The sequence below is a fragment of the Stenella coeruleoalba genome (assembly GCF_951394435.1).
Source record: "Stenella coeruleoalba genome assembly, chromosome: 8".
NCBI lineage: Eukaryota > Metazoa > Chordata > Mammalia > Artiodactyla > Delphinidae > Stenella > Stenella coeruleoalba.
This window is the reverse complement of record NC_137154.1, coordinates 95,849,712-95,872,721: the sequence shown is the minus strand read 5'-3', so window position 1 is coordinate 95,872,721 and position 23,010 is coordinate 95,849,712. Positions and strand designations below refer to the sequence as shown.

The 23,010-nt window shown below is 50.2% G+C and overlaps 1 protein-coding gene across 1 annotated transcript in view; it reads right to left on the bottom strand.

Moving 5' to 3' along the window:
* Positions 1–1,087: 1,087 nt before the first annotated feature.
* Positions 1,088–23,010, bottom strand: part of POU2F3 (POU class 2 homeobox 3) — a gene marked incomplete at both ends in the record, with an annotated part of 78,873 nt that continues 56,950 nt past the window's right edge. The window contains 10 exons of the mRNA XM_079929392.1: positions 1,088–1,127; positions 2,111–2,246; positions 3,317–3,383; positions 8,832–8,993; positions 10,559–10,695; positions 12,638–12,779; positions 13,184–13,366; positions 15,683–15,765; positions 18,008–18,110; positions 19,354–19,458. Of these exons, the coding sequence (XP_079785518.1) occupies positions 1,088–1,127; positions 2,111–2,246; positions 3,317–3,383; positions 8,832–8,993; positions 10,559–10,695; positions 12,638–12,779; positions 13,184–13,366; positions 15,683–15,765; positions 18,008–18,110; positions 19,354–19,458 (1,158 nt within the window). The remainder of the gene's footprint in view (positions 1,128–2,110; positions 2,247–3,316; positions 3,384–8,831; positions 8,994–10,558; positions 10,696–12,637; positions 12,780–13,183; positions 13,367–15,682; positions 15,766–18,007; positions 18,111–19,353; positions 19,459–23,010) is intronic.

The following is a 23,010-nucleotide window of genomic DNA, read 5'->3' as shown; positions in this document are numbered from 1 at the left end:
AATATTTTGCTGGAAAATTCCACACTAAAGAGAGAAGAACATAATGCAAAAAAAGGAAAGGGCTATATACAGGTATTTACCAGCGTAATTGTTGCATGTGTGCTTTTGTGTTCTTCCTTCTGCACCAGGAGAAGGGAGAGAGGACGAGATAAGGAGAAATACAGGAAAGGAGAGAAAGAACAAGCGTTTCTGAACTCTGGGGCAGACGGAGCAGACAGAAGAACACCTGTGGGCAGAGCATGTGCCCAGGGGGCTGAGTGTGGCTCAGCGTTCTGTAAAGAGGAGGGAATTCTGAGAACACAATCATGAATGGATGTGGTTCTGGAAAAGGGGCGGGGCTAAAGAGAAAATAGGGTGACCTGAAGACTCAGTCAGAAGGCTTTGCTGAACAGAGAAGACATCAGAGCTTTGGTGGAGATATCAGATTCAAATCTTTTCATAGATTCTAGAATCAGTTCGGAGATTGTGGCTAAGTTCAGAGTCAAAACCTTCTCACCCCTCTGGTGGTTTGGCACCAGGCAAATGGCTGTGCCCAGAATGGTCCTTTTTTTTTTTTTTTTTTTTTGCGGTACGCGGGCCTCTCACTGTTGTGGACTCTCCCGTTGTGGAGCACAGGCTCCGGACGCGCAGGCTCAGCGGCCATGGCTCATGGGCCCAGCCTCTCTGCAGCACGTGGGATCTTCCCGGACCGGGACACGAACCCGTGTCCCCTGCATCAGCAGGCGGACTCTCAACCACTGCGCCACCAGGGAAGCCCAAGAGGTCCTTTCTGAAAGACCACTGTCGCAGTGAAGCCATCTGACATATTTGGAACGAGAGGAGAAGGGCACAGGCAAGGAAGGTAAAAATGGTCAACTCCTAGGCGGGCTGTGCGTTTCAAGAGCACTAGGGAGCCAGCACACGGTTCAGTTGCAGTTTGGATCTCCAGAGGCCCTTGCTCCTGAACAAGGCAAGAGTTTGGGTTCATTGATAGTGGAGGTTCTCTTCTACTGTCCTGAAAGTAATCTGTCCATACAGAAAAGGCGTGACTCCCTTCCTTCCAGTGGGGAATACAGGGCCAGGTGGCATAGGAGAAACTTTTTTGGTCTCAGTGGAGGTAGGTGGGATGATTCCATCGGTACCAAGATCTAGAAGGAAGGAAGAAACAAGTCAGTTGGACAGCTTCTAATGAGGAGGGAAGATGGGAATGAGCAGTGAGTGTTAGCAGGTAGGTATGGGGTGGGGGGTAATGAAAATGTTCTGGAATCAGATCGTGGTGACAATTGCACAACCTTGTGAATAAACTAAAAAGCAGTGACTTGTATACTTCAAAATGGTAAATTTTATGGAAAGTGAATTATATCTCAAGACAATTCTTTAAAATGTACATTATATGTTTTTCTCTCTCTCTCTTTTTCTTTTTCGGTGGAGACAGCTGAGGAGCTCCAACCTTTAGGGCTGTGCAACAATTGGCCCATAAGGGGTGGCTGCCTTGCTGAACAGTCTGGGTGTGGACCAGCGGGTTCACTTCTTCCGACAAGCTCAGGTCTTCAACCAATCGCCTAACTTGCAAATCTCTGTTTTGTTCTGAATCGGGGAAGGATCTCTCGAGGCATCCGCTGAGAGCACCTCTTAGAGTAGATTCTTTGCTTCATTAATCAAAGATGGGAGGCTGCTTTTCCCGCTGCATCCCGGGTGGGAGCATGAGGTTACGGGGTAGCACTCTCCTGCTCTCACGGTGTCAGCCACGCTGGAAGCTCAGGCTCGGGGCAGAACACCCCAGAGCGGAGGGGCTGGCCTGGAGGGTAACTCTCCTCAGCCCAGTGAAGGACCTGGCCCTTTCTGACAGGAGGGTTTGGAAATTTCCACCCTCCCAGTGAGGAGGGAAATGTTGGCTTTGTTGACATCAGCTCCTTGCCAGGACTGCTCACTGGCTAAGGCTTCTCTTTTAAATCCCACTCCCTAGGGAGAGAGTCCAGTCTGGCGCTCCACCCTGCCCCCTCCCTGCCCCCCCATTCCCCTTGTCCAGCCCGGTGACAAGCTTTCCTTCCCAAGGTGTTGACCCAGACGCAGCTTCTCACATGTCCCTCGGCCCCGCTGAGGTATCTCTGGGCTCGCCCCTCTGCCTCACCCTGAAGAGTTAAAACTGGTGGAGGAGTTCACAGCCGCTTTGGAGTTATTTTGAGATGCAGTAGGGCTGCTGGCGTGGAGTCCTGGGCCAGGAGACGAAGGCCTGCTGTTGTTCCCAGAGGGGCAGGATGACGTTACTGAGAACAAGGAGAGGCAAAAACAAGGGGGAAACAATGAGGCTGGGTCTGGGGACCTCGTGACATTCAGACACGTATCCTCCAAGGGGGCTCACCCTGTCCCTACCCGCCACCCATCTGCCCAACTCCTACCATGTTAGCATCGACACCCGGCCCCAAAGGGGCCCTCCTCATACACGCTCTCCTCTGCCCGGGCCCTGGAGAGCGGCGTGGCTGGTTCTGCGAGTCCCAGACTAGCCGAACGCAGGAGAGACAGATGCCAAAATCATCCTACTCCAGGACACGCCCTGGGCTGGGCATACGCAGCCCCGGACCACGGGGCAGGATGAGCAAAAGAACCAGAAGCCTTGGAAAGGAAGAGAGGAGGAAAGAAAGCAAAGTGCTCGGGGAGGAAAAGAGAAGCCGAGAGCACAGGTAAAGACGGCCAGCCTCTCTGATGTTGCCATCTCCAGATGGTTCGTGGTCTTCCAGAAAGAACACAACCAGGAGTGAGGAGTCCTGGGCCATTCACTAAGCAGCTCTGTGGCCTGTGGCAACTTGTTTCACTTCCCTGCATCCCCTTGCATCCCCTTTTCGACCTCTGTAATATGGCAGATTTGGATTAAACTGTATTTGAGTTTCCCAAACAGCATTCCGTGGAGAAGGTGACATATATTTCACCCTACAAGCTAAGATGCTTTGAAGGGTCGAAGGCACTGCTATCGATAATTATGTCAGGACAAGGGACTGTCATATGGTCATCCTCTCTAGCTCTTTGAAATGCTTTGGAATACTCTTTGAAAAATAGAGTTCTGTAGAAAATTGGTTTGGAAAACCCTGCCTTCCATACAGCTCATTTGTATGGAGAAACTGTGACAATTAAAACAAAAACAAACACTTGTTCAAACGTTGCCTACCCAGCATTTCCCAAACTTACTTGATCACAGAAGCCTTTTCTTCCTAGCACAGATTTTAACATCTTTTGAAATACGTTTTGGGAATGCTGACTTATGTAGGTACCTCTCAGTTCTCATATCCCATTATTTAAAAGAATTCTGGTACTATTCAGAAACCTCATGTTTAGAGCTCACCTGTTCCAGGCATGCTGCTGTGGACAGGAGGGACAGAGAGGGGCCCCAGAGACCCAGAGGGAGACACCTGAAAGGCAACAGAAGCTTATAAATGTCCACTTCTGCTTCCTTCTCCCACCTCTCGCACTTCTCCCAGGATGCTGGGCCCCAGACTCTGCAGAGACAGGGCTCAGCTTCCCGGATGATTTCCTAATCCCAAACCTGCACTCTGTGCCTTGTTTCACAGGAAGGTCTCTGGACCACGTACAGCACCCAGCTCTGGCTCTGCCCTGCTCCCGCGTCTCCCTGCTGCTGACACCAGGCCCTGCCCTCCCTGCTGCGTGTCCCCTGGCAAGGTCTCTTGGGCACTGCCAGGCTGAAGCTGCCCTGCTCAAGTGCTCCGGTGATGAGAGGAGCATGCCTCCTGGACCCCGCTGTGGCTGACACTGCTGGATGGCTGCCTGTCTTCCAGTCCCTTCTTCTTCCTTTTTAAAAAAGTATTTATTTTATTTATTATTTATCTATTTCGGCTGCACCGGGTCTTATTTGCGGACTTCTTAGTTGCGGCATGCGTGTGGGATCTAGTTCCCCGACCAGCGATCGAACCCCGGGCCCCCTGCATCGGGAGTGTGGAGTCTTATCCTCTGGAGGACCAGGGAAGTCCCTCTTCTTCTTTCTTAAAAGACCCCTGCACTTGCTCAGGGCAGCAGAGCCCCCAGCCCTCACCACCCTGTTTCAGGCTTCCCCTCTTGACACGTGAGTAGACCATCCACTCTCCCGAGGTAACTGGACGAGATGAACTGCGGTCTCTGAAGCCTTTCATCTCGCCCTGGATGCCTCACAGCATCATCAGCTCTGAGTCTGGAAGGGACCTAAGATGACTTGGCTTAACCTCCCACACAGTTCAGGGATCCCCTCCCTCAGCATGACTGTCCTAGCACAACCTGGAACAAGATATAATAAAAAGAACAGACATGTGGCCCAACAGATCTGGGGGGAGCCCTGGCTCCACCACTGTCTGTGTGATTTGGGCAAGTCACTTAACCCCACTGAGATTTGGTTTGCTCATCCGTAAAAGAGCAGTAATACCTCCCTCATATTTTCTTTTAATTAAGATTTAATGAGATAATGTCCGTAAAGCTTCCAACTCAATGCCTGGCAAACGGCGCACGGCTGTTAGCTCCCTTCCTTCCAGCAGGAAGCTGTCAACTGTCGTGTGTTTCCAGCTAGAAACTGTTTATTTCTTCATTTGAGCTGAACCCTGCATACTTTTCCTCCCCCTTATTCTTCTCATGCTGACCTGGGACGCTCAGATCGACCTTTACAAAGGACCTTGCAAGGAAGTTCTGCTCAGGGAGCTGGGATTGGCCATCCTCCCCTCCCCAGTTTGGAACATCCCATCCCGACAGGATGCAGCATGTACTCATTTCCTAATTAATCAGCAATGGTTCTGCTGCTTTCGTTTACCTGCCCTTTTACAAGGAGCGTCCTCAGTCGGCTGGGGCCCACCAAGGGTGGAGACAGGTGTGGAGCAGCGTGGTAAGAGGTAAGAGATGTTATTGATAATCTCCCTCTCTCTTCTCCTCCGCCCCTCCCTGCTGCCACACCCCCAGACATTTGTTGTTGTTTTTAAATAAATAATGATTTAGTCACTGCGACCAGCTTCTTCTGCTTCCTTCCGGAGATGGACTATACATATGCAAGCAGACATAGATGTGGTTCCTTTAACATTTTGTATATAAATGGAAGCATTCTGTGCACACTGGTCTGAAATATATTTTGCCTTTTTCTTTTCCTTCCTTCTCTCTCTGTCTCATTCTTTTTTTTCCCCTTAACTGTGTATCTTAGCGATCATTTCACATCAGAAGCAGAAGGAACTATGTCTTAGTCCCACGGACAGTGTCCCAATGAGACCTGAGGAGAAGACAGGATTAGAACATTTTCTCTAGTCTTCCTTCAGGATGCCACAAGTATTAATGTGATTATTTATTTAACATCTTTCTCCCCCACTAGGCTGGGGAATTCATGAGGGCAGGATGATGCCTGCGTGGTCCCCTGCTGTGTCCTCAGTGTCTACTGCAGTGCCTGGAACTTTGCGGGTGTTAAGTCAATATGTGTTGAATGCACGATGAGAACCCATGACACTCCTTTACGGCACCTCCATGCCTCCCACCACTTTCCTCCACGTTGGTGTCCCAGGCTGGGACTGAACCAAAGTGATAACTGCCTCCCATCTATTCTAAACAAAGCCCCATCTTTAAAGATTCTGACTCTCTTATGACATGGTTCAGGTTCCTTAACATGGTCTACAACGCCCTACATGATTCCCCCGCCTACCACTGCAGCTTCCTCTTTCACACACTCTCTCTCACTCCTCGGGTTCCATTCCAACCTTCTTTCTTCCTCTCCCCACCCACCCCAGCCTCAGAACCTTTGTACACACAGTTTCCTCTGCATAGAACGTCCTTCCTGACACTATCTCCACCCTTCCATCCTGTCTCCCACTGCAACTCAGACCTTTTCCCCATTCAAGTCTACTCTTTCTTCTGCTGTCAATTTGAGCATCATTCCTGGAGAAGCCCCTGACATCTGGGCTAAGTTAGGTCCCTCAGATACCCACACATCTTATCTGGAGGCTTCATCACAAATTGCATTTGTTTAATGTCTGTTTTCCTTGCTAGACTCTCAGCAGAGATCACCAATAAGTATCCTGTGCACCACCATATCCCAGTGCCAAACAGATGGTGGGTGCTCAGTAAGTATTTAAGACAGGAATGGTGAATGAATATCACATTGTCCCCAACCTAAAACGGTCAACGGTTCTTCATATCTTTGAGAGTAATTTAGCATCCACGACCCACCATGATCTAGCTCTCATCAACCTCTCTTAGTCCTAAACCCTTAGCTCCAGCCAGACCAAAAGGCTTGTGATTCCCCAAATGCATCACGTTGTTTTATAATTCCATGCCTCTCACACACTGTTCCTTCTGCCAGCTATGCTGTTCTTTTTGCTAACTCCTAATCTGTTCTCCAAACAAATCAGGGGGTTAGCCCTCCCACACCCCATTCTGATTTGGGGGTCTTTTATCTGTGTTCCCAAAGCACTCTTGCAGGGCTCTTCGCATCTGCATCACCCCTCCATCTACTTCATTGCAATTTTTTGCATTTTCTGGTTCCTCCTTCTCAGTTTCTTTCCTTGGTGCTCTCCCTTTGCCCATCCCTCAAAAGCTAGTGTTCCCCAGGGTTGAAACCTCAACTTTCCTCTTTGCTTCCTCTGTACAAACTCCACAGGTGAGCTCCTCCTTACCCAGGATTCCAACTACCACCTGTGTGCTTACGACTCCCAGCCCATTTCTCTACCTTAGCCTTTCCTCCTGACCCCCAGACCCATTATTCCAAGTGCCCGGGGCATTCCCACTTGGGTGTCCCACAGGCCTCTCTGTATATCGTAATGATGTAAAGGATTGAAATCATCATTTTTTCCTGCTCCTAAGCCAGCTCCTCCCCCCGTGTTTCATTGTTCCGTCTACAGCACCAGCTTCTACCCAATCAGCCCAGCCTGACTGCTGAGAGTCATCTCAGAGTATTCTCTTTCCTTTCTCGCTCTCCCTGCCCCACCCAGTTTTCCATTTATTAACCAAGACCTAATAATTCTACCTTCTAATTATCTCCTGAATCTCTCCCATCCCCTTCATTCTTACCAAATGGGTTTGCTTCAGCCCTTATAAGGTCACTGCTGGATAACTGCAGTCACATCTAACTGGTCTCTCTGAAACCAGATGTGATGCCTCTCAAACCACCCTTTATAACTACAGTCAAAGTGATCGTTCTAAAAAGCAATCAGATCACACTAATGCCCTCCTTCACGTCCTTCGGCAACTCCCCAGGGCTTCAAGTTCCTTAGCCTCGCTCACAGCCCCTTGTGTCTGGCCCTTGCTGATCTATCCAGCCTCATCTTTCAACATTCCTCCACGTGGAACCACCGGCCATTCCGTGCATGTGCTCTCTTCTCCCTCCTCCATACCACTGTTCTCATACTATCCCCCTGGGGGAATTCCACCCCTCACTTATTTGCCTCTTCACTCCTCCTTGTCTTTTTAGACTCAGCTCAGGTATTAATTATCTCCTTGGGGAAGCCTTCCCTAACCACCACCTCCCAAGGCTTTGTTAGCTGCTACTCCTAAGTTCTCCAAGAGAAATCATTGTGTTGTTTATCATTTGTTTATTTGTCTGTCTCCTCTGCTAGGCAGTGAGGTCCTCTGGGACAGGGAACAAATATTACTTCTTTGTGCATCCCCAGCACTCAGCACAAGGACCAAAACATAGTAGATGGTCTATAAATGTTTGGTGAAAGAATAAACAAGAGTATAGTTTTATGAAGTCGCTATGTCCCACCCAGAACGAGGCTGAATTTCACCCATCCTTGAGTACTAAAAGACAGAGGACAACACCATTATCCCCAATTCCCTTAACCTTCAACCATCACCATCCCTAGGGTTGAAGAAGAACCTTCCCCCCCGCACCCTCCAGGCACCATCTCTCTCCTAGATGGAGAAGACATTGCGTATCCTCCAAACTTCCCATTCTGCCTGAACTTCAACTTATTGCCAGCCCTGACTTCTCCCCTTGAACCCCAGAATCACAGATATAACTGTCTGCATGACCCTTCCTCTTGGATGCCTAGGAGGTAAGTCTAACTTAATAGGACCAGCTCTGAATACTTAGTCTTTTTTCCCCCTCAAACCTGTTCCTCCTGCAGTCTTCATCATCTCCCAAAATGGTAGCACCGTCCAACCAGCTGCTCATCCTGGCCTCATTTCTCACGCTCCATATCTGAGCTAACAGCTCATCTTGTTGGCTCATGGTTGAAATTCATTCAGAATCCAGCCACGTCTCCTCACCCCCATGATCTCCACCCTAGCCCAAGCCTCCACCACTCTCAGCCTGATTGTTGTAATTCTCAGGCTGGTATCCTGCCTCTACACAAATTAATCTCCACATAGCAGCCCATGTCAGTTCTCCAGTGTCTTCTTATTTCACTCAAACTAAAAGCTAAGGTCCTTTCGATGGCCTGCGAGACCGCGGTGAATGGCTTCCTGTTACTTCCCCGTTACTTCTCGGACTTCACCTCCCACTTCTCACCTCCTTCCTCACCCTGCCCTGGCGACACTGGCTTCCTTGCTGTTCCTCAAACATGTCAGGTCTTCTCATTTTCTGGTTTCTCTACCTGGAACACTCTATCCCTCAGATATTTCATTCCCTTTCAATACTTAGATCCCTGCTCAAATGTCACCCTATCAGAGAGGTCTTTTCTTACCCCTCTACTATAAAAGCATCTCCCCGTAATCACTTTCTATCTCCTTATCCTTCTTTATTCTTCTTTATATTATATATATTTTGTATACAGCCTCTCTTTGTTTATATAGTTATTCCTTGCTCCTCAACCCCCGTCTTCTTTAGGACGGGGAGGACTCTTTGCCCTCCAGGCTTTATCTCCCCCAGCGCTTGGTGGGCAGCTTGGCTCCTGGCCACTCACCAGCCGGGAACTGTACGTGGGTGATTTGATGGGTGTGGCCACAGGGCAGTTGATTCGCTTCTCCTTTTGACGGCGGTTGCAGAACCAGACCCTCACCACCTCCTTCTCCATGGACAACTGCTCTGCGATCATGGAGATCTCCTCTGAGCTGGGTTTGGGGTTCTACAGAAACCAAAGAGATAGAGTAGTCAGGAGGAGAAGGGAATAGGATCAAGAATTGTGCGTGGGGAACAGATGTTCCGAAGAAGCAGGATAGAACAATAGATGGAGCAAAAGCTTTAGAATTGGACCTACGATGGAATAGTGGCTTGAGCACTTACTCTGTGGCCTTAGGAAACTTTCTGAACCTCTCTGAGCCTCAGTCTTATCATCTATGAAATGAGAGAAATAATGCCTACCGTATAGGATGATTATGAAGATTAAATGAGAAAATGTGTATAAACTGCCAAGCACAGGGCCTGACACAGGGTGGAGGCTCTTCTCTCGCTCCTTCTTCAGAAGTTCTGAAAAGAGGAGCCCACTGATGAGTTAGGTAGGGCAGGCAGAATCCCCAGAACACACGCTCCCTTCTGTTCTTTCCTCAGAATCTGATACCCTTCTCTTGCGTCATTTCTTGCTGCCTACCTCAAAATAGGAAATGATAAAGTTAAAACATGAGGACCCATCAAGACTATAAAGGAGACATGTGTGTATATAAATAAATAAATACACACACACACACACACACACACACACACACACACACACGTTCCAATACACATCCATCACTCCTTTGTTCTGACCCCTCCCACCCCCACCCAGTCTTTGATCTTAGCTCCCTTCTCTCTCTTCTGCACCCTCCCTTACTCTTGCTGCTGTCAGAAACTTAATCAGAAGGAAAAGCCAGGTCTTGTCATCCTGCCAGCAGGATGCAGCCATCAAGTCCTGAGTCATATGTGCTGGAGAGTCTGCTGGAGAGACAGGAGTCCTGGAGGTCTGGGGCCTGCAAGGTGGAACTAGGCCACAGGCGAGCCCTGTAGGGACCGTGTGGTGTGGATGGAAGCTCTGGAGGCTGGTACCTAAGGGGTCCTGATTAGAGGCTGTTTAGACCACACCTGTTTATCCCTCTTCTCTTCCCCAGCTCCCCCGGAGCACATAACTGGTATTATCAGTGTCCACATATTGGCTCAAGAATATACTTTTGCTGCAAGTTTAAAAAGGTGTCTACGTAATATGACTACAAATATTGAAATATACGTAGAAGAGAGAAATAGAAGGACGTGCATTTAGATGGCATTGGGTGGTGGATTTTTTTCCTGCCTCCCTGCATTTTCCAAATTGTTTACAACAAGCATTTATTATATATATAATTTGAAAAATACAGAACAATGCAAAGAAAATAAAGAATTTATATACAATGCCCTGGCTTTGCTCCCTTTATCTCAACTGGATACAGAGATACACTCTCCTCTGGGATTCTATACCCCTGTCTTTAAATCTCCCGGCTCGAGGGACAATGGGCACCAAACAGAGGTCAGGGTGAGAAGGGTCAGTGGGGGAGGAAGTTTCTGGAACCCAGCCTCTCATTCAAACACCGGGGCACCCGGAAAGGGAGCGTGTCTATGTGTCCCGACCCTTTCCCAAGGCAGGTGCATGGGGGCTCAGGGGTGGCGCCGGGGGGGTTGTGTGCGTCTGCTCAACCTCTGTGCAAGTCGGCCCACCCGTCGCCACCCAAAGGGCCCGCTCACATCTTGAAATCTCTTCTCCAGAGTCAGGCGGATGCTGGTCTCGATGCTGGTCCGCTTCTTCCTCTTCCTCCCGAACACTTCACTGAGGGTGGGGTAAGAGCTGGGGGTGCTCACGGAGGGGTCTGATGGAGAGGATTCTGTGGGGAGGGGAGAGCAGAGGAGGCTCAGGGAAGGGAAAGCAGCTGGTTCAGGCTCTGGCTCGATGGACTTGGGGTCAAATGACCCTTCCCGGCAGGTTCTGCAGCCCCCTCCCCGACACAGGGGAACCAGACAGACCAAGAATCCTGCTTCCCCTCGTTGCTCTGGGCAAAAGGTCCTCTATGCCTCTCACTGCCGTGCCTCCAGCGTTTGCGGTCATGGTTCGGGGACGTCCAGACATCCGCGGCACGTGTGGGTGTGAGTGGGGGCAGGCAGAGCTCCTACGACTGACGCCCATGAGCCTGTCTTTTATAAGCAGGCCTGGATGTGAATCCCGAGGAAAATGAGGACTGGTGTTTTGAGCTAAAGGCAGTGGCACTTGGTGGCGGAATGTTGGTGTGGAAGCCACTTCCTTTTCCGTGTGAGTGTTGGGGTTGAGGCTGTATGAGGGGTCGGCGGGGATGTCCCCTAGGAAGGATTCAGGCGCAGCCAGGGAATCGCACAAGAAATGATCCGCAAGATCTCTTCCCGAAGATAAGACCTTCTGATCACCTCTTTCACTTCGGCGCTCCAGTAAAACCGCCGAAGGATCAGCCTTCCATGGGTGGGGGTGGGGCGGGGCGGGCTGGGGAGCTTCCTCACCCCCTCCCTTGTTTCCACGTGGAGCACCTTCCGAGAGGGTCACACCCTTGGCTGCCCATACCCCACTTTCCTCTCTCTCCATAGTAACCACTGACCCACATTAACTACAGACGAGAGCCCAGCCCTGACACTGGCTCTGCTCCTAGACCAGTGGTTCTCAACCTGGGGCGAGATTCTGTACCACCCTCACTCCCCCAGGGGACATTCGGCAGTATCTGGAGACATTTTTACACCTGTCAACAGGGGGCGGGTGCTCCTGGCATCTAGTGGGTAGAGACCAGGGATGCCGCTGAATAGCCTACAGTTCCTAGGACCGCCTCCGCCACAGATCAGTATCTGGCTCAAGCTGTTGCTAGTGCCTTGGTTGAGAAACCCTGTCCCATGCTATGCCACGACACCAAACTCTTCCATTCATTATTGCAAAGGTTTTGCCCTTGGCCTACAACCCGGACCTCCTGGCCGCCCACGCCTGACTGAATCCTCCTGCAAGCCCCACTCTTGCTGTAAGCCTTTCCCAACCAGTCTAGCTTGGAGTAACTCCCTTCCCTCTGAAAACCTACTCAAGAATTCGCCAGGTGAAGATCTTGCGTTGTGCCTACCGCCTCCTCCTCCCAGCCACGAGACCCTAGAGAACCTACTTCCCTAACCCCCTGACCTAGACCTAGTCCAGACAGCATTCTGGGTAAGTGCGTTTGCTCTGCAGACCCGACCTTTGTCTCTGGCGAGCTGTCCTACGGTCTAGGCTGGGTGTGTCTGGGGTAGGGAATAAAATGGGGCAGTCTTCGTGGCCACAGACCTAAAGCTATGTCTTCCATGCGCTTTATCAGTAGTGAAGCTGACATTTTCATCTCTACTTGGCTGTCTCCTGTGTCTTATTTCTCAATTGGTCCCAGACTCAGGAGGAGAGGAAAGGGTGCTATGTATTGACTGCCAAAAGCCCCAACACAGAGGACTTCGCCGGTGGTCCAGTGGGTAAGACTCCACGCTCCCAGTGCACGGGGCCCGGGTTCCATCCCTGGTCGGGGAACTAGATCCCGCATGCATGCCGCGACTAATAGTCTGCGTGCTGCAAGTAAGAACCTCGCGTGCCGCAACTAAGGGTCCATGTTGCAACTAAAAAATATATCCCGCATGCTGCAACTAAGACCCAGCGCAGCCAAAAATAAATAAATAATAATTTTAAAATGTTGTTTAAAAAAGAAAGAAAGAAAGCAAGCAAGCCCCAACCCGGACCAGTCACCACCCCCTTCCCTGCAGACCTCCTAAGGCTCCATCCGTCCTCGTGTCCCTGAGGCCCACCTGCATCATTCAGCCACTTCTCCAGCAGTGGCTTGAGCTTGCACATGTTCTTGAAGCTCAGATTTAGAGCCTCAAATCTGGAGATGGTAGTCTGGCTGAAGTCGTTGCCATACAGCTTTCCCATCGCCAGACCCACGTCTCCCTGCACGCGGGGATGGAGAGGGAAGAACTTTGAGAGGTAGGCCCCTTCTCTCCTTTGTCCACAACCCTCACCATCCTAGCGCCTATCCACACCCAGCGAACCTTTGCTCACCGTGGCTCCCTTCCAGTTTCTTCCCTCCAAGATGGAGACTTGGTTATTTCTCTCCCTGGACTCTGAGAGCGCTGTGCCCTCGGGCCTAGCTCCTTGCCTGGCTCTCATTCCTCTCCCCTCCACCAGTGGTGTTCCCATTTTCCCTACCAACGGCAACTGTGCCCCATTCTCAGGGGACGCAGGAACACGGTGGGTTTGCCCCAAACACAATGAGCTCTTAAAACCTCCACTCGGGAACCCCAGTCTCTACTCACTTGACCCAAGTTCTTCCACCTCCTTGCCCCAAACCGAACCTGTGTGAAGCCCAGCTTAATGCGCCTCTGCTTGAAGGTCTTGGCAAACTTCTCCAGCTCCTCCAGGTCACTGGGCTCATCGGCTCCTCCAGAGCTGGGGAGATGCTTGGGGACTGGGAGATGCTGGGATGCTTCCAGATGCGGTTCTAAAGAGGATCCTGGCACCCCAGGGCACCCAACTGCCTAAGAACAGACACACACCAAGCCAACGCACAAACAGTCAACAGATCAAACGCATTTCCTGATATTTTGTACGAACAGGTCCACTTAGAGGATGACAGATTGGATTCCTATGATTTCGATGGTGTGCAAGTGGAAATTGGAGTCTCCATGAAGGGACTGGCAAATAGCTGCAGTAGCTGGGGTAGAAACAGTAGGAGTGCGGGACAGGGAGGTGGCCTTTCTGGGTTTTAGTCTATGACTCACTATTTGAGTCTGAGCAGGTAACTTCCTCCTTTCAGATTTCTACCATAAAAGGAGCTAGCAGACTCGTTTACAAAGATCCCTGAAACAGATCTCAGAATGGGACAAGGAAAAGTTTGTTTGCCTTGCCTGTTCTTTTCCACAAAGCAAAGTAGCTGAGGTGTTCAACAGGCATTAACTGAAGATAACAGAGGGCATCTGAAATTCACTGCATTAATGGAATTTCCACAAAATTCCAAACTCTTATGACTGCCATTTTATTTTCTAAACAATCATCTTCTTTCCGGAGAGTATTTTGTTTTTTGTTTTTTTTAATCAGAGGTATTCCAGTGCTGTCTAAGCACACCTTGATCTCATTTGTCGTTGTCAGGAGATATTCTTTCTTTAGTTTATTTTCATAGGAGAACAGACCCTTATACCTAGAATCCATGTTGTACCCATTTGGGGTCAGGAATAAATCCAACCCGTCCACAGAGAAGAAGCAGAAACCCATCAGGCTTGGGGTCCTCATGGGCTTGTGTCCAGGGCAGGGGCTGCTACCGATGTGGATGGCATGGCCTAAGTCCACCCTCTTCTCACTCCTTTCCAGTTTACTCTTTTCCGAGACTGGGGTTAACTTTACTCCTTTCTTCCAAGATATTCAGGCTTCCCATTCAGACGGGCCGCCTTGTGATGACCAGAGAGAAGTTAAGGACTCTTTTCCCCCGAGGGAGGGTCTTTTAGAACAGAATGGTTTGAAACCATTAAGCTTTGATCCTGTTCTGTGGGAGAGAAGGTGGCGTGGACCAGACCCTCAGGACAAGGCCTCGGTCCTCTCTCAGCCTTCCTTTTCATGAACTCATTTGTTCTTTCATCCCACAAACGTGTCTTGAGCTCTCTGCTAGACCTTCCCCCTACTCCCTTCACATCCGATCAGCGGCCGAATGGCACTGAGTCAACTTCCCCAACATCCCCTGTCAGCCCCTCCTCTCTACCCTTATTGCCACCACCCAAAGCCAGTCCCTTTGCCGCTGCTCCAGGATGATCTTAATAACCTTCCAAACAGTCTCTCTGCTTCTGGTCTCGCCCGGCTCTCGTGTTATAAGACACGAGAGGTGATCTTGAACCCTCTCTCAGATCTCTTCCAGATCTAAGTCTGTGATGATGCGATTCGGAGAGCAGTCAGGAGAAGGTCCAAGAGCTCAGGACTCTTGGTGTCCCCATTTCTACTAGCCACTAGGGGGCACCCACCCCCTTCCAGGGGCCTCCACTGGACTCTAGCCCTGTAAAGCCAGGGCCCTGAGTGATCGAGCCACGGGGATCTTAGCCCCGAGAAGGGACATTAGGGGCTCTGCAGTCATTCCCAACTATTCCACACGTCCGTCTCTGCAGAGGCGCCTCATGCAGCAGTGCAGCCGTTAACTGCACCGGGTCACCCAGATAAGGGGGGGGGTGGCAGCTCCAGTGTAGCTCCTGTTGCCCTCGCCAAGCCACACTCCCTGGCGTGAGGCCGCGTCTGGCCAGAGGAAGAGGTGCCTTTTTTCTCCCTGGAAAACAGGTGCTGTGTGACACCACGGCAGCTCTGCAAAGGGCCCTCTCGCAGGCCTCCGTCCTCCTGACCCTCGCTTTGTCCCCTCCAGGAAGCAGTCTAGAAGAGCAGTTCTTAAGAGAGGCCCAGAGATGAGAGGCCCTGGCTTGGTGCTCTCAGAACATCAGGTCTCTGGGCTTCTGGTCTCCCCCTCGGCGCTTGAGAGCACCTGGGCAGGGCTGGCAGTCACCTTGGCGTCCCTGGAAAGTTGGCTGATCCCAGGTTCTCAGAGGAGTGATGCCAGGGCCTGACTGGGGCGGGAGTGGAATGCCTGCACACAGAGCAGGCTAGCCCGGGAGCTGAAATCTCTGGCTTCTAATTCTGGCTCCACCAGTGATACTGGGTCCCTCATCTCCTCTGGCTGTGGCTTGAATTTGCCCCCGTGCCGACTGGGATAATCCCTCGCGATTCCCTCTTCCCAGAGGGGTAAGTGTACCGTATAGTGGGTGGGGGAAGCCTAGGAGCTTAACTCTGTCAGGAGCTGGGACAGGAAGAACGTGGGTGTTTACCTGGGACGCCAGGCCAAGCCCCGTCTGTGGGAGGAGGAGAGAGCTTTGCTGCTGTGGAAAGGAGAGAAGATTTGACTGCAGACCTGGGTGAAAGGGGGAGGAACAAAGGAGCAAACGAATCAAATCCAGGCTGAAAAGACATGCTCTACAGGTTTGGAACCATGATAACTGTCCCCGCCCCCCACCCCGGCCCACTACCTAATCATGTCCATCCACCCTGCCTCCAGCCTTGTGGAGAGGCCCCCATGGGCACTGTCAGGATTGCCACACACAGGTGGAGGCGAATCAGACACAGGGATACACAGATGTAAACAGCAGTCCCCAAACCAGTCCTTCTGCCTGCCCGCCTGTCTGGAGTGGTGCAAAGGCTGAGGAGGGTCAAGGCAACCTGCTCTGGGATTTGAGAACCAGGCCTGGAGAAACCCACGGGGGAAGGAGATGTGGGGATGACTACTAAGAATTCAAGCTGGAGCTGAGGGTTTCCGTTTTGCCTGCAGAAGCACCTGGGATGGCTACAAAGGCCTAGTCTGATCTGCAAAGATGCCAGATCAAGGGAATGGTACCGTACAGCTCCAAAGGGCAGCAGCCAATTGGCAGAGGCTCTCGGCAGGACCCAGACATTGAACACTTGGGAGGAAAGGCTGAGAGAGAAGGGAAGAGCCGGGGGCAACTCTACCTGGTGGTATGGACTCTACCTGCTCATTGCACGGCCTGAGGATCGCTTTCTCCAGGAAAACTGTCCATGAAGGGCTCTGCCTGGATGGTGGTCGTGACAGTGGCCTCCCTCTAAGAAGAGCCACAGCCAGGAACTCTCACTCTCACTGTGGGAATGGGGCCATCAAATTACCGAAGCCCACGATGAGGCAGGTCACCCCAAGCACTCAGCACACAGCAGAACTTTGGGCTCTCTGTCGTCTCTAAGCTGTTCTGGGTCACTGATGTGTAGATCTACTGATGCTGACCGTTTTGCTCCTCAGTCTAAAACAACCAGGGCTTAATTTTTCGTTATTAAAGTACATAGGCAAAAAAGCTCTTGTAAGGAGCCCTGGACTGGGAGTCGGAAGCTTGAGTGCTAATAGTAATCTGACACTTACGTTGCCTTTTGAAATGTACAAAGCCTTCTCACATGCATTATTTCAAGTAACTCTCAATAAGCTTGTGAGGCAGAGTTTTACTATGATTCCAGTTTTAGGGAGGAGAAAATGGAACCTCAGAGAGGTTAGGTAAGTTTCTCAAGGAGACACAGCTAGCAGGGGACTTTTTTTTAACCAGTGAGTTTTTCTGATTCCAAATACTAAGCTGTTTCTTTCCCCCTGGGTCACACACTGACCTCATTGGTTACATGCCTGAGCCAGTTTCACAACACCGCCTTTCAAAAAGAAACAGAGTGAACTGTTACCTTCCCTTTCCTATTCCAGAAGTATGATATGTACTGTTTAGCTAAGATAAATACTCACAGGTTCACATATGTTCTCATTCATCATCATAATAACACTCTGAGATGACTTGGTAACTAAGGATAACTATAACTTGGGCAGGTGCTAAGGACAGAAGGCAGAGTTACGTTTTCTTTGGGTTCTGGGTTTCCAAAGCCTCTCCTCGTGATTTGTACAATGGAGGGAAGCTTATACTTCATCACTTTCAGCCCTAGTTGGTGGAGATGGGAGAGGGAGAGGCAGTACAGTGCAATGCCAAGAACGTGGGTTTCCGGCAGACTTTTATGGAACTTTCTAGTAGGTCACCGGTGACATAACACAAGGTTATTTTGAAAGATGTCAGGAAAATCACTCCGCAGAGCTCCTGGCATATCATGCTCAAGAAATGTTAGCTATTATTGTGAATATTCTAATCTGTTTGTTCTTGGCCAAGGAGAAGTTGCCTGTGAGTAACTTCCCTGCCAAAGAAAACCTGAAAACGCTCTCCACAGCCTGTGGGCGGCACTGCCGCTCTACCCAAATGGAATTCCAGCCTCCCAAGGGTGGAAGTCTGAGTCCACGGCCACAACCTGGGGAGATTTCCAAGGATCCGGGACTTATCTGGACTGTGATTCCCAAGGGGCTCCTCCTTCCTTGTTCTGCCCCAGCTCCTGCCACCCTTGCGCCTTCGGTCTCAACTGGCCATGAAATTGAGGACGTTGGGAGGGGGAAGCAGAAAAGGAGACTCAACCTGGAGGGCCACAGCAGGTCGCCCTCGGGCCCTGAGGTGGACAAGCCGCTCTTAATACTAGAGGGTGAGCCAGTCAGCCACGCCCCACACTTGGGTCCCAGCAGGCAGAAGCAGATCCTTAGCACACTCATCTATGTAGAAGCCCCCAGGGTTTCTCACCTTGCTGCCCAGGCTGGGACTGAGATAGCAGGAACTGGGAGACAGACTGTAGGTGTCCGGGAACCAGCACCAGCTGCTGGAGCGGGTGGAGGGAAGCCATGTCCTGTGCAGGGAGATACAGGCATCACAGAATTTACAAGCTGCAAGTGTGGGCTCCATCTGCCCGCCGCCCATCTGTCCTGTGGGTCTCCGTAGGGACCTTGCCCTATGCCTCTGTATCCCTGTGTCTGACACATAGCAGCTACCCCATTAATGATGGTGTTGTTACACCTCCTGCACTGAGCCGAGCTGTGCCTTGCTTAAACCTTGCCTTGTTATTTAACTTTTTTGTGTATCAGAAAGGTCTCCCAGCTAGACTGGTAATGCCCCGAGGGCACAGACTGTGGGTATTACCCATCTCTCAGAGGTTTATCCTAGAAATGACATGCAATCCCAACTTTCTAATTTTTTTAAAAAAAACCTCACGCCACTTGATATGCTAAAAGCCGCTTTTGTCTTGGCCATTTCCTGGTCCTGAACCTTTCCTGGAGGAAGAGGCACGTTATTCGTTCTTAATAAAACCACTTCGATTAAACAGAAAGTCCATTTCCCCTGGGTTCCTCCCAATAGCCCCCAAAAGGGAAATACTACTTCCCAATACCTGGGGGATCTGGGAGTCCTCTGTGACCTAGACCCCCAGGGTTCTGTGACCCCACAGGACTGAGCTTAGGTCTGTGCACAAACGAAAGACTTGGTAAACCCTTGCTGAATAAAGAAGTGACGGAATAAATGCACGCTCTAGTCTTAAATATTTCCAGGGAAGGGTCGGCTCTTTCCTCCCCTGGGTATCCAGATCGAGAAAGGGGCTTGCCGCGTGGACACCCGCCTTCTCAGACATTTGTCGTTACTATTTCAGGTGCCTCTTTATTCCTTCTAGTATGACAAAACCTTGGGGGAGGAGAATGGGCTTACTGGGGACGGAGATGCTCTGTAACCACAGCAGCAGCTGTCATCATGGGGCTCCCCTGAACATGGCTGGCAGACCCCAGCCCCATTGTTAGGGGCTAGCTAACCCCATTGTAGGGGTTAGCTCCATTGTTTTGGCAAGATTGACTCCTATTTCTTCCCGAGAGGTGGAGACCTCCTTCTTCCCATAACTAGCCAGGCTTCATCTTTCAGAGGATTTTTCTGTAGCCCAGCCCCCCTCCCAATGCAGGCCTCCAAGTTTCCCTGCAGGGGATTTTTTTTAGCCCAATCTGCATTCACTGAGAGTCAGATCTAGAGGTGAAGCATTTTGCAGGAGGCTTGACTTAAACTCACTGGCCCTCTGAGAGTATCAGGGCTTCCCGACTCGGGCTGCCATTTACCCCAGACATTTGGTTTCCAGGTATCATGGCAGGTCCTTGACTCAGGTGGCATGGCCGATGAGAGAGGGTCTGCTGCAGGGAGTCACTGAGGTCCTCGGTTTTAATCTGTAAGTGGAGGCAGCGGGGAGAGCATCAGTTCTGGGCCTCCCCAGGCAGACAGAAGTAGAAACTTAGAGAAGACCGAGGCAGGAGATAAGTGACAAGCCTGGAGAGTCAAAGAACTAGCTCAGCGTCTACTGGGCTGCAGCTTGACTTTCCTGCCTGCGTGAGCCCTTTGGGCCGGGGCAGCTGGTAAGGGACAGAGGTGAGAGTCTCTCTGGAGTAACCATCCTCGAGATGGGGAATCCACCTGGATTGATCGTTCCCGAACACCATTCCGGGGCATGTGCTGGTACATAGTGCAATATATGCTCTTCCTCACTGAAACGCCAAAAGACGAGGAATTTTTGTAGTGACTTTAGACATTTCTTTTAGATTCCAAGGTGATGTTCTTTTTTCTTGGGGGGTGGTATGTTAGAATTTCTTTTAGGAAATGATGGTGATCCTAGATGGTATTTTAAAAACTCCCCACTTTCACAAATTAAAAAAAAAAAAAATTGGCAACCCTTTACCAATCTCCTTTATATTATGTTTTTTTATTTTCCTGGTCCACGAAATCCCAAAGTCTGGGAGCCAGTTTCCCCTCCGTCCCCCCTTGTTTTCCACAGTTGTCTGCCCTCTGCCTGCTGAGCTACCTTTGCAGCTGGCCTCTTCACCCATGTGGCTTAGGTGACAGTCCTTGCCTGTCTCCCTACAGGCGGGGACACGTCTCCTTCACAATCACTGCTGTAGTTGCAGCCTGAGGGGACTGTGGTGGTGTGCAAACTCTCTCCAGCCTCCACCACCCTTCGGTGGCAGCGCCAACCACCCACCCGTGGGCTTTCCAGGTGTCCAAGGGCAGGGCAGGAAGCACTACTTGTGCCCACCCCTCTTCCCACCCTGAGAACAACTACAGTAGGTCCCCTACATACGAACCTTCAAGTTGCAGACTTTCAGAGATGCGAACATCCATCTGGTTCCAGCAAGGAACCAGAACCTGTGCCATCACTGTCTGGCGTGAGTGACATTGCAGCTTGTCCTCCGTCTCTTATTGCTGACGATCCGTCAGCTCTACAGTCTCCCACCTCCTCTCCCTCCTCCAGTCAGTAACTCTTCTTGCCTGTTCACTCAATGCCAACCCCTGTATGCCAGCGGTTGTACTGTACTACTGTACTTTTCAAGGTACTGTACTGTAAGATTAAAAATGTTTGCTTTATTTTTTGTGTTTGTTTGTTATGTATTATTTGTGTGAAAAGTATTATAAACCTATTACAGTATAGTACTATATAGCCGATTGTGTTAGTTGGGCACCTCGGCTCTCTTTGCTGGATTTGTGAACAAATTGGACTTAAGAATACGCTCTCAGAACGGAACTCATGTGTATGTAGGGGACTTACTGTACCCTCTTGCAGCATTTCAGGAAGTCCATCGTGGGGATGGGGGCGTTGGGTAGGGAGTATGCAAGTGACTTTGGATTCATATAAGCTTGGAGCTTGGGATCTAGACCATACCTTATAAAAGACATTGGGCGACCCTCTGATGGAACCTCCTGGCCAGAGCGACCCTGGCTTAAAGCATTTTCATGGTCTATACAGGGAATATCACTGACATCCTGGAACCTTTTCTGTATTAGTTTAACCCAAGGTAAAGGTTCAGACTAACGGCTCTACTTGTGTTTAATCGCTGTGGAAGAGTGGTGCTCTGGATTACTCAACCAAGAGTTCCCTTTGGTTGGAGAGTTAGGAAGACCTTGTTGAGTGACAGAGACTGAGGAGGGAGCTCACGTCCTAAATATGGTGCCTTGTACAGAGTGGGAACTGAATGCATGCTAACTGAATCAAAGACATAATCAGAATCCACCTCTCCATCCTTCAGCGGGATACAGCGAGGAAGACATCAAACAGGGAGCCAGAACTTGTTTCCAGTCCTAACTCTGACTCTAACTGATGATATAACCTTGAGCAATCATTTCATATCTATGAGACTTGGTTTCCCCATCAGTTGTATGATTCTACATCATTTTTCTTTCAGTCCTAGAATGGAATTATAAAATTCCAATTCCGTGGTGTATTTGGCAGAATCTGGCTAGTCCACGTTGCTGTAGTGTTCTTAGATAAAGCAGATCTAAACAGCACTAGGAAGTCCTAGTTGCGCCCAAATTGGTAAGAGGATGCTTCTTTTAGGGACAGTCTTTACAAATCACTCCTCTCTTCTCTCACCTAAGGAGGCTATTCTGGAGTCTTGGAAGCAAAGAAGAGGAAGGGAGAGTGTCAGGAAGTAGCACAATGGGGGCAGAGAGTTAGACATCAGGAAAACTCCAAAGGCATTGCCCCCCTGGAGTGATCCCCAGGACAGCCGCCATCCCTACCCCCAGTGCCCTTCAGCTCTCCCCACCCACACTTGGTATCTCCATCTAAGAAGCTTGCTGTCCTAGTTCTTCCCCCAGAAATTAGAGTTTTCACATCCTAGATTCCGGGGAAACATTTGTTAGCAGGTTTTAAAAAGCTCAAAATAGATGGTAAACTACTTATTTCAAACCACCACCAATCTTAAGCTTTGCTCAGAGGGGAGATTTTACTTAAGGGAAGCCTCCCTTCCCCACATCTCCCTTCTGCAACCCCCTCCTTCTCCTGGACGTCCCTCATCCCGAGTGGGGATAGGTGAGGCAGGATGGAGGGGGACGGAGGGAGAACATGGAAAATTGGAGCTCAAAGCACACTGGTGGAACCACCGCAGGCAGCTTGGCGCGGCTCCAGCTCAGAGGCAAGTGGCAGGGTTCCTTTATAGACTCATTATGCGCAACGGGGAGATAAGGGGGTGCAGCTATGACACAGCTTGAAAACATGTGCTTTGCCTCCAACCTGGGTGCTATCTGTTAGAATCAGTGCCAGGTCTTCCTGCAACACTTAATTTCAGAAACCAGCACCATCATGAAAGAAAACTCACTCTTTCATCTGCTTCCTGGATCAATTGCCCTCCAAACTCTTTTAGGGGCACTGCCGACCTCCCAGTTCTGAAAATGAAGTGTCTGATAGCAAAAATAAATCCCTCTGGGTGTTAGCCTGGGGCGTTTTGACAACTCTGTGTGTTCCTCTTCTCAGTTCTTGCTTTATTAACCTCTTACTCTTTCATTTTTCATAATTCATTACCCCTTGTGTGTGAGCTGCTGACGGTAAACCCCAAAGGAGACAATCCTAAACAAACCAATCTGAAAGGCAGTAAAGCAGACTGCTTCTCCTGTGACAAATTCTAAAATGTCCACTTTGGTCGGTGGGTCTCGGAAAGAGCAGAGCTGTACCAGGAGGAGAAGAAGATACAGCGGCAACCCTGCCTGCCCTCCCGACCCCGGCACACTTCTCCGACGATTCTCTGAGAGTTCAGGGGCTAGCTAAGACAATAAGAAATCAAGTCCCTTCCAAATCCAAAAAGCCCTTTCACAGCTGTCGAATGGAAAAGATTGGAGCCTTTCCAGGCAACTGGGTGTTGGCCGTGGATTGGGAAAACGAGACAGACTTCTGTTGGATCTCATTGACTTCTAATGTGAGAACCGGAGGCAAATTGGATGAAGACCCAATTTCC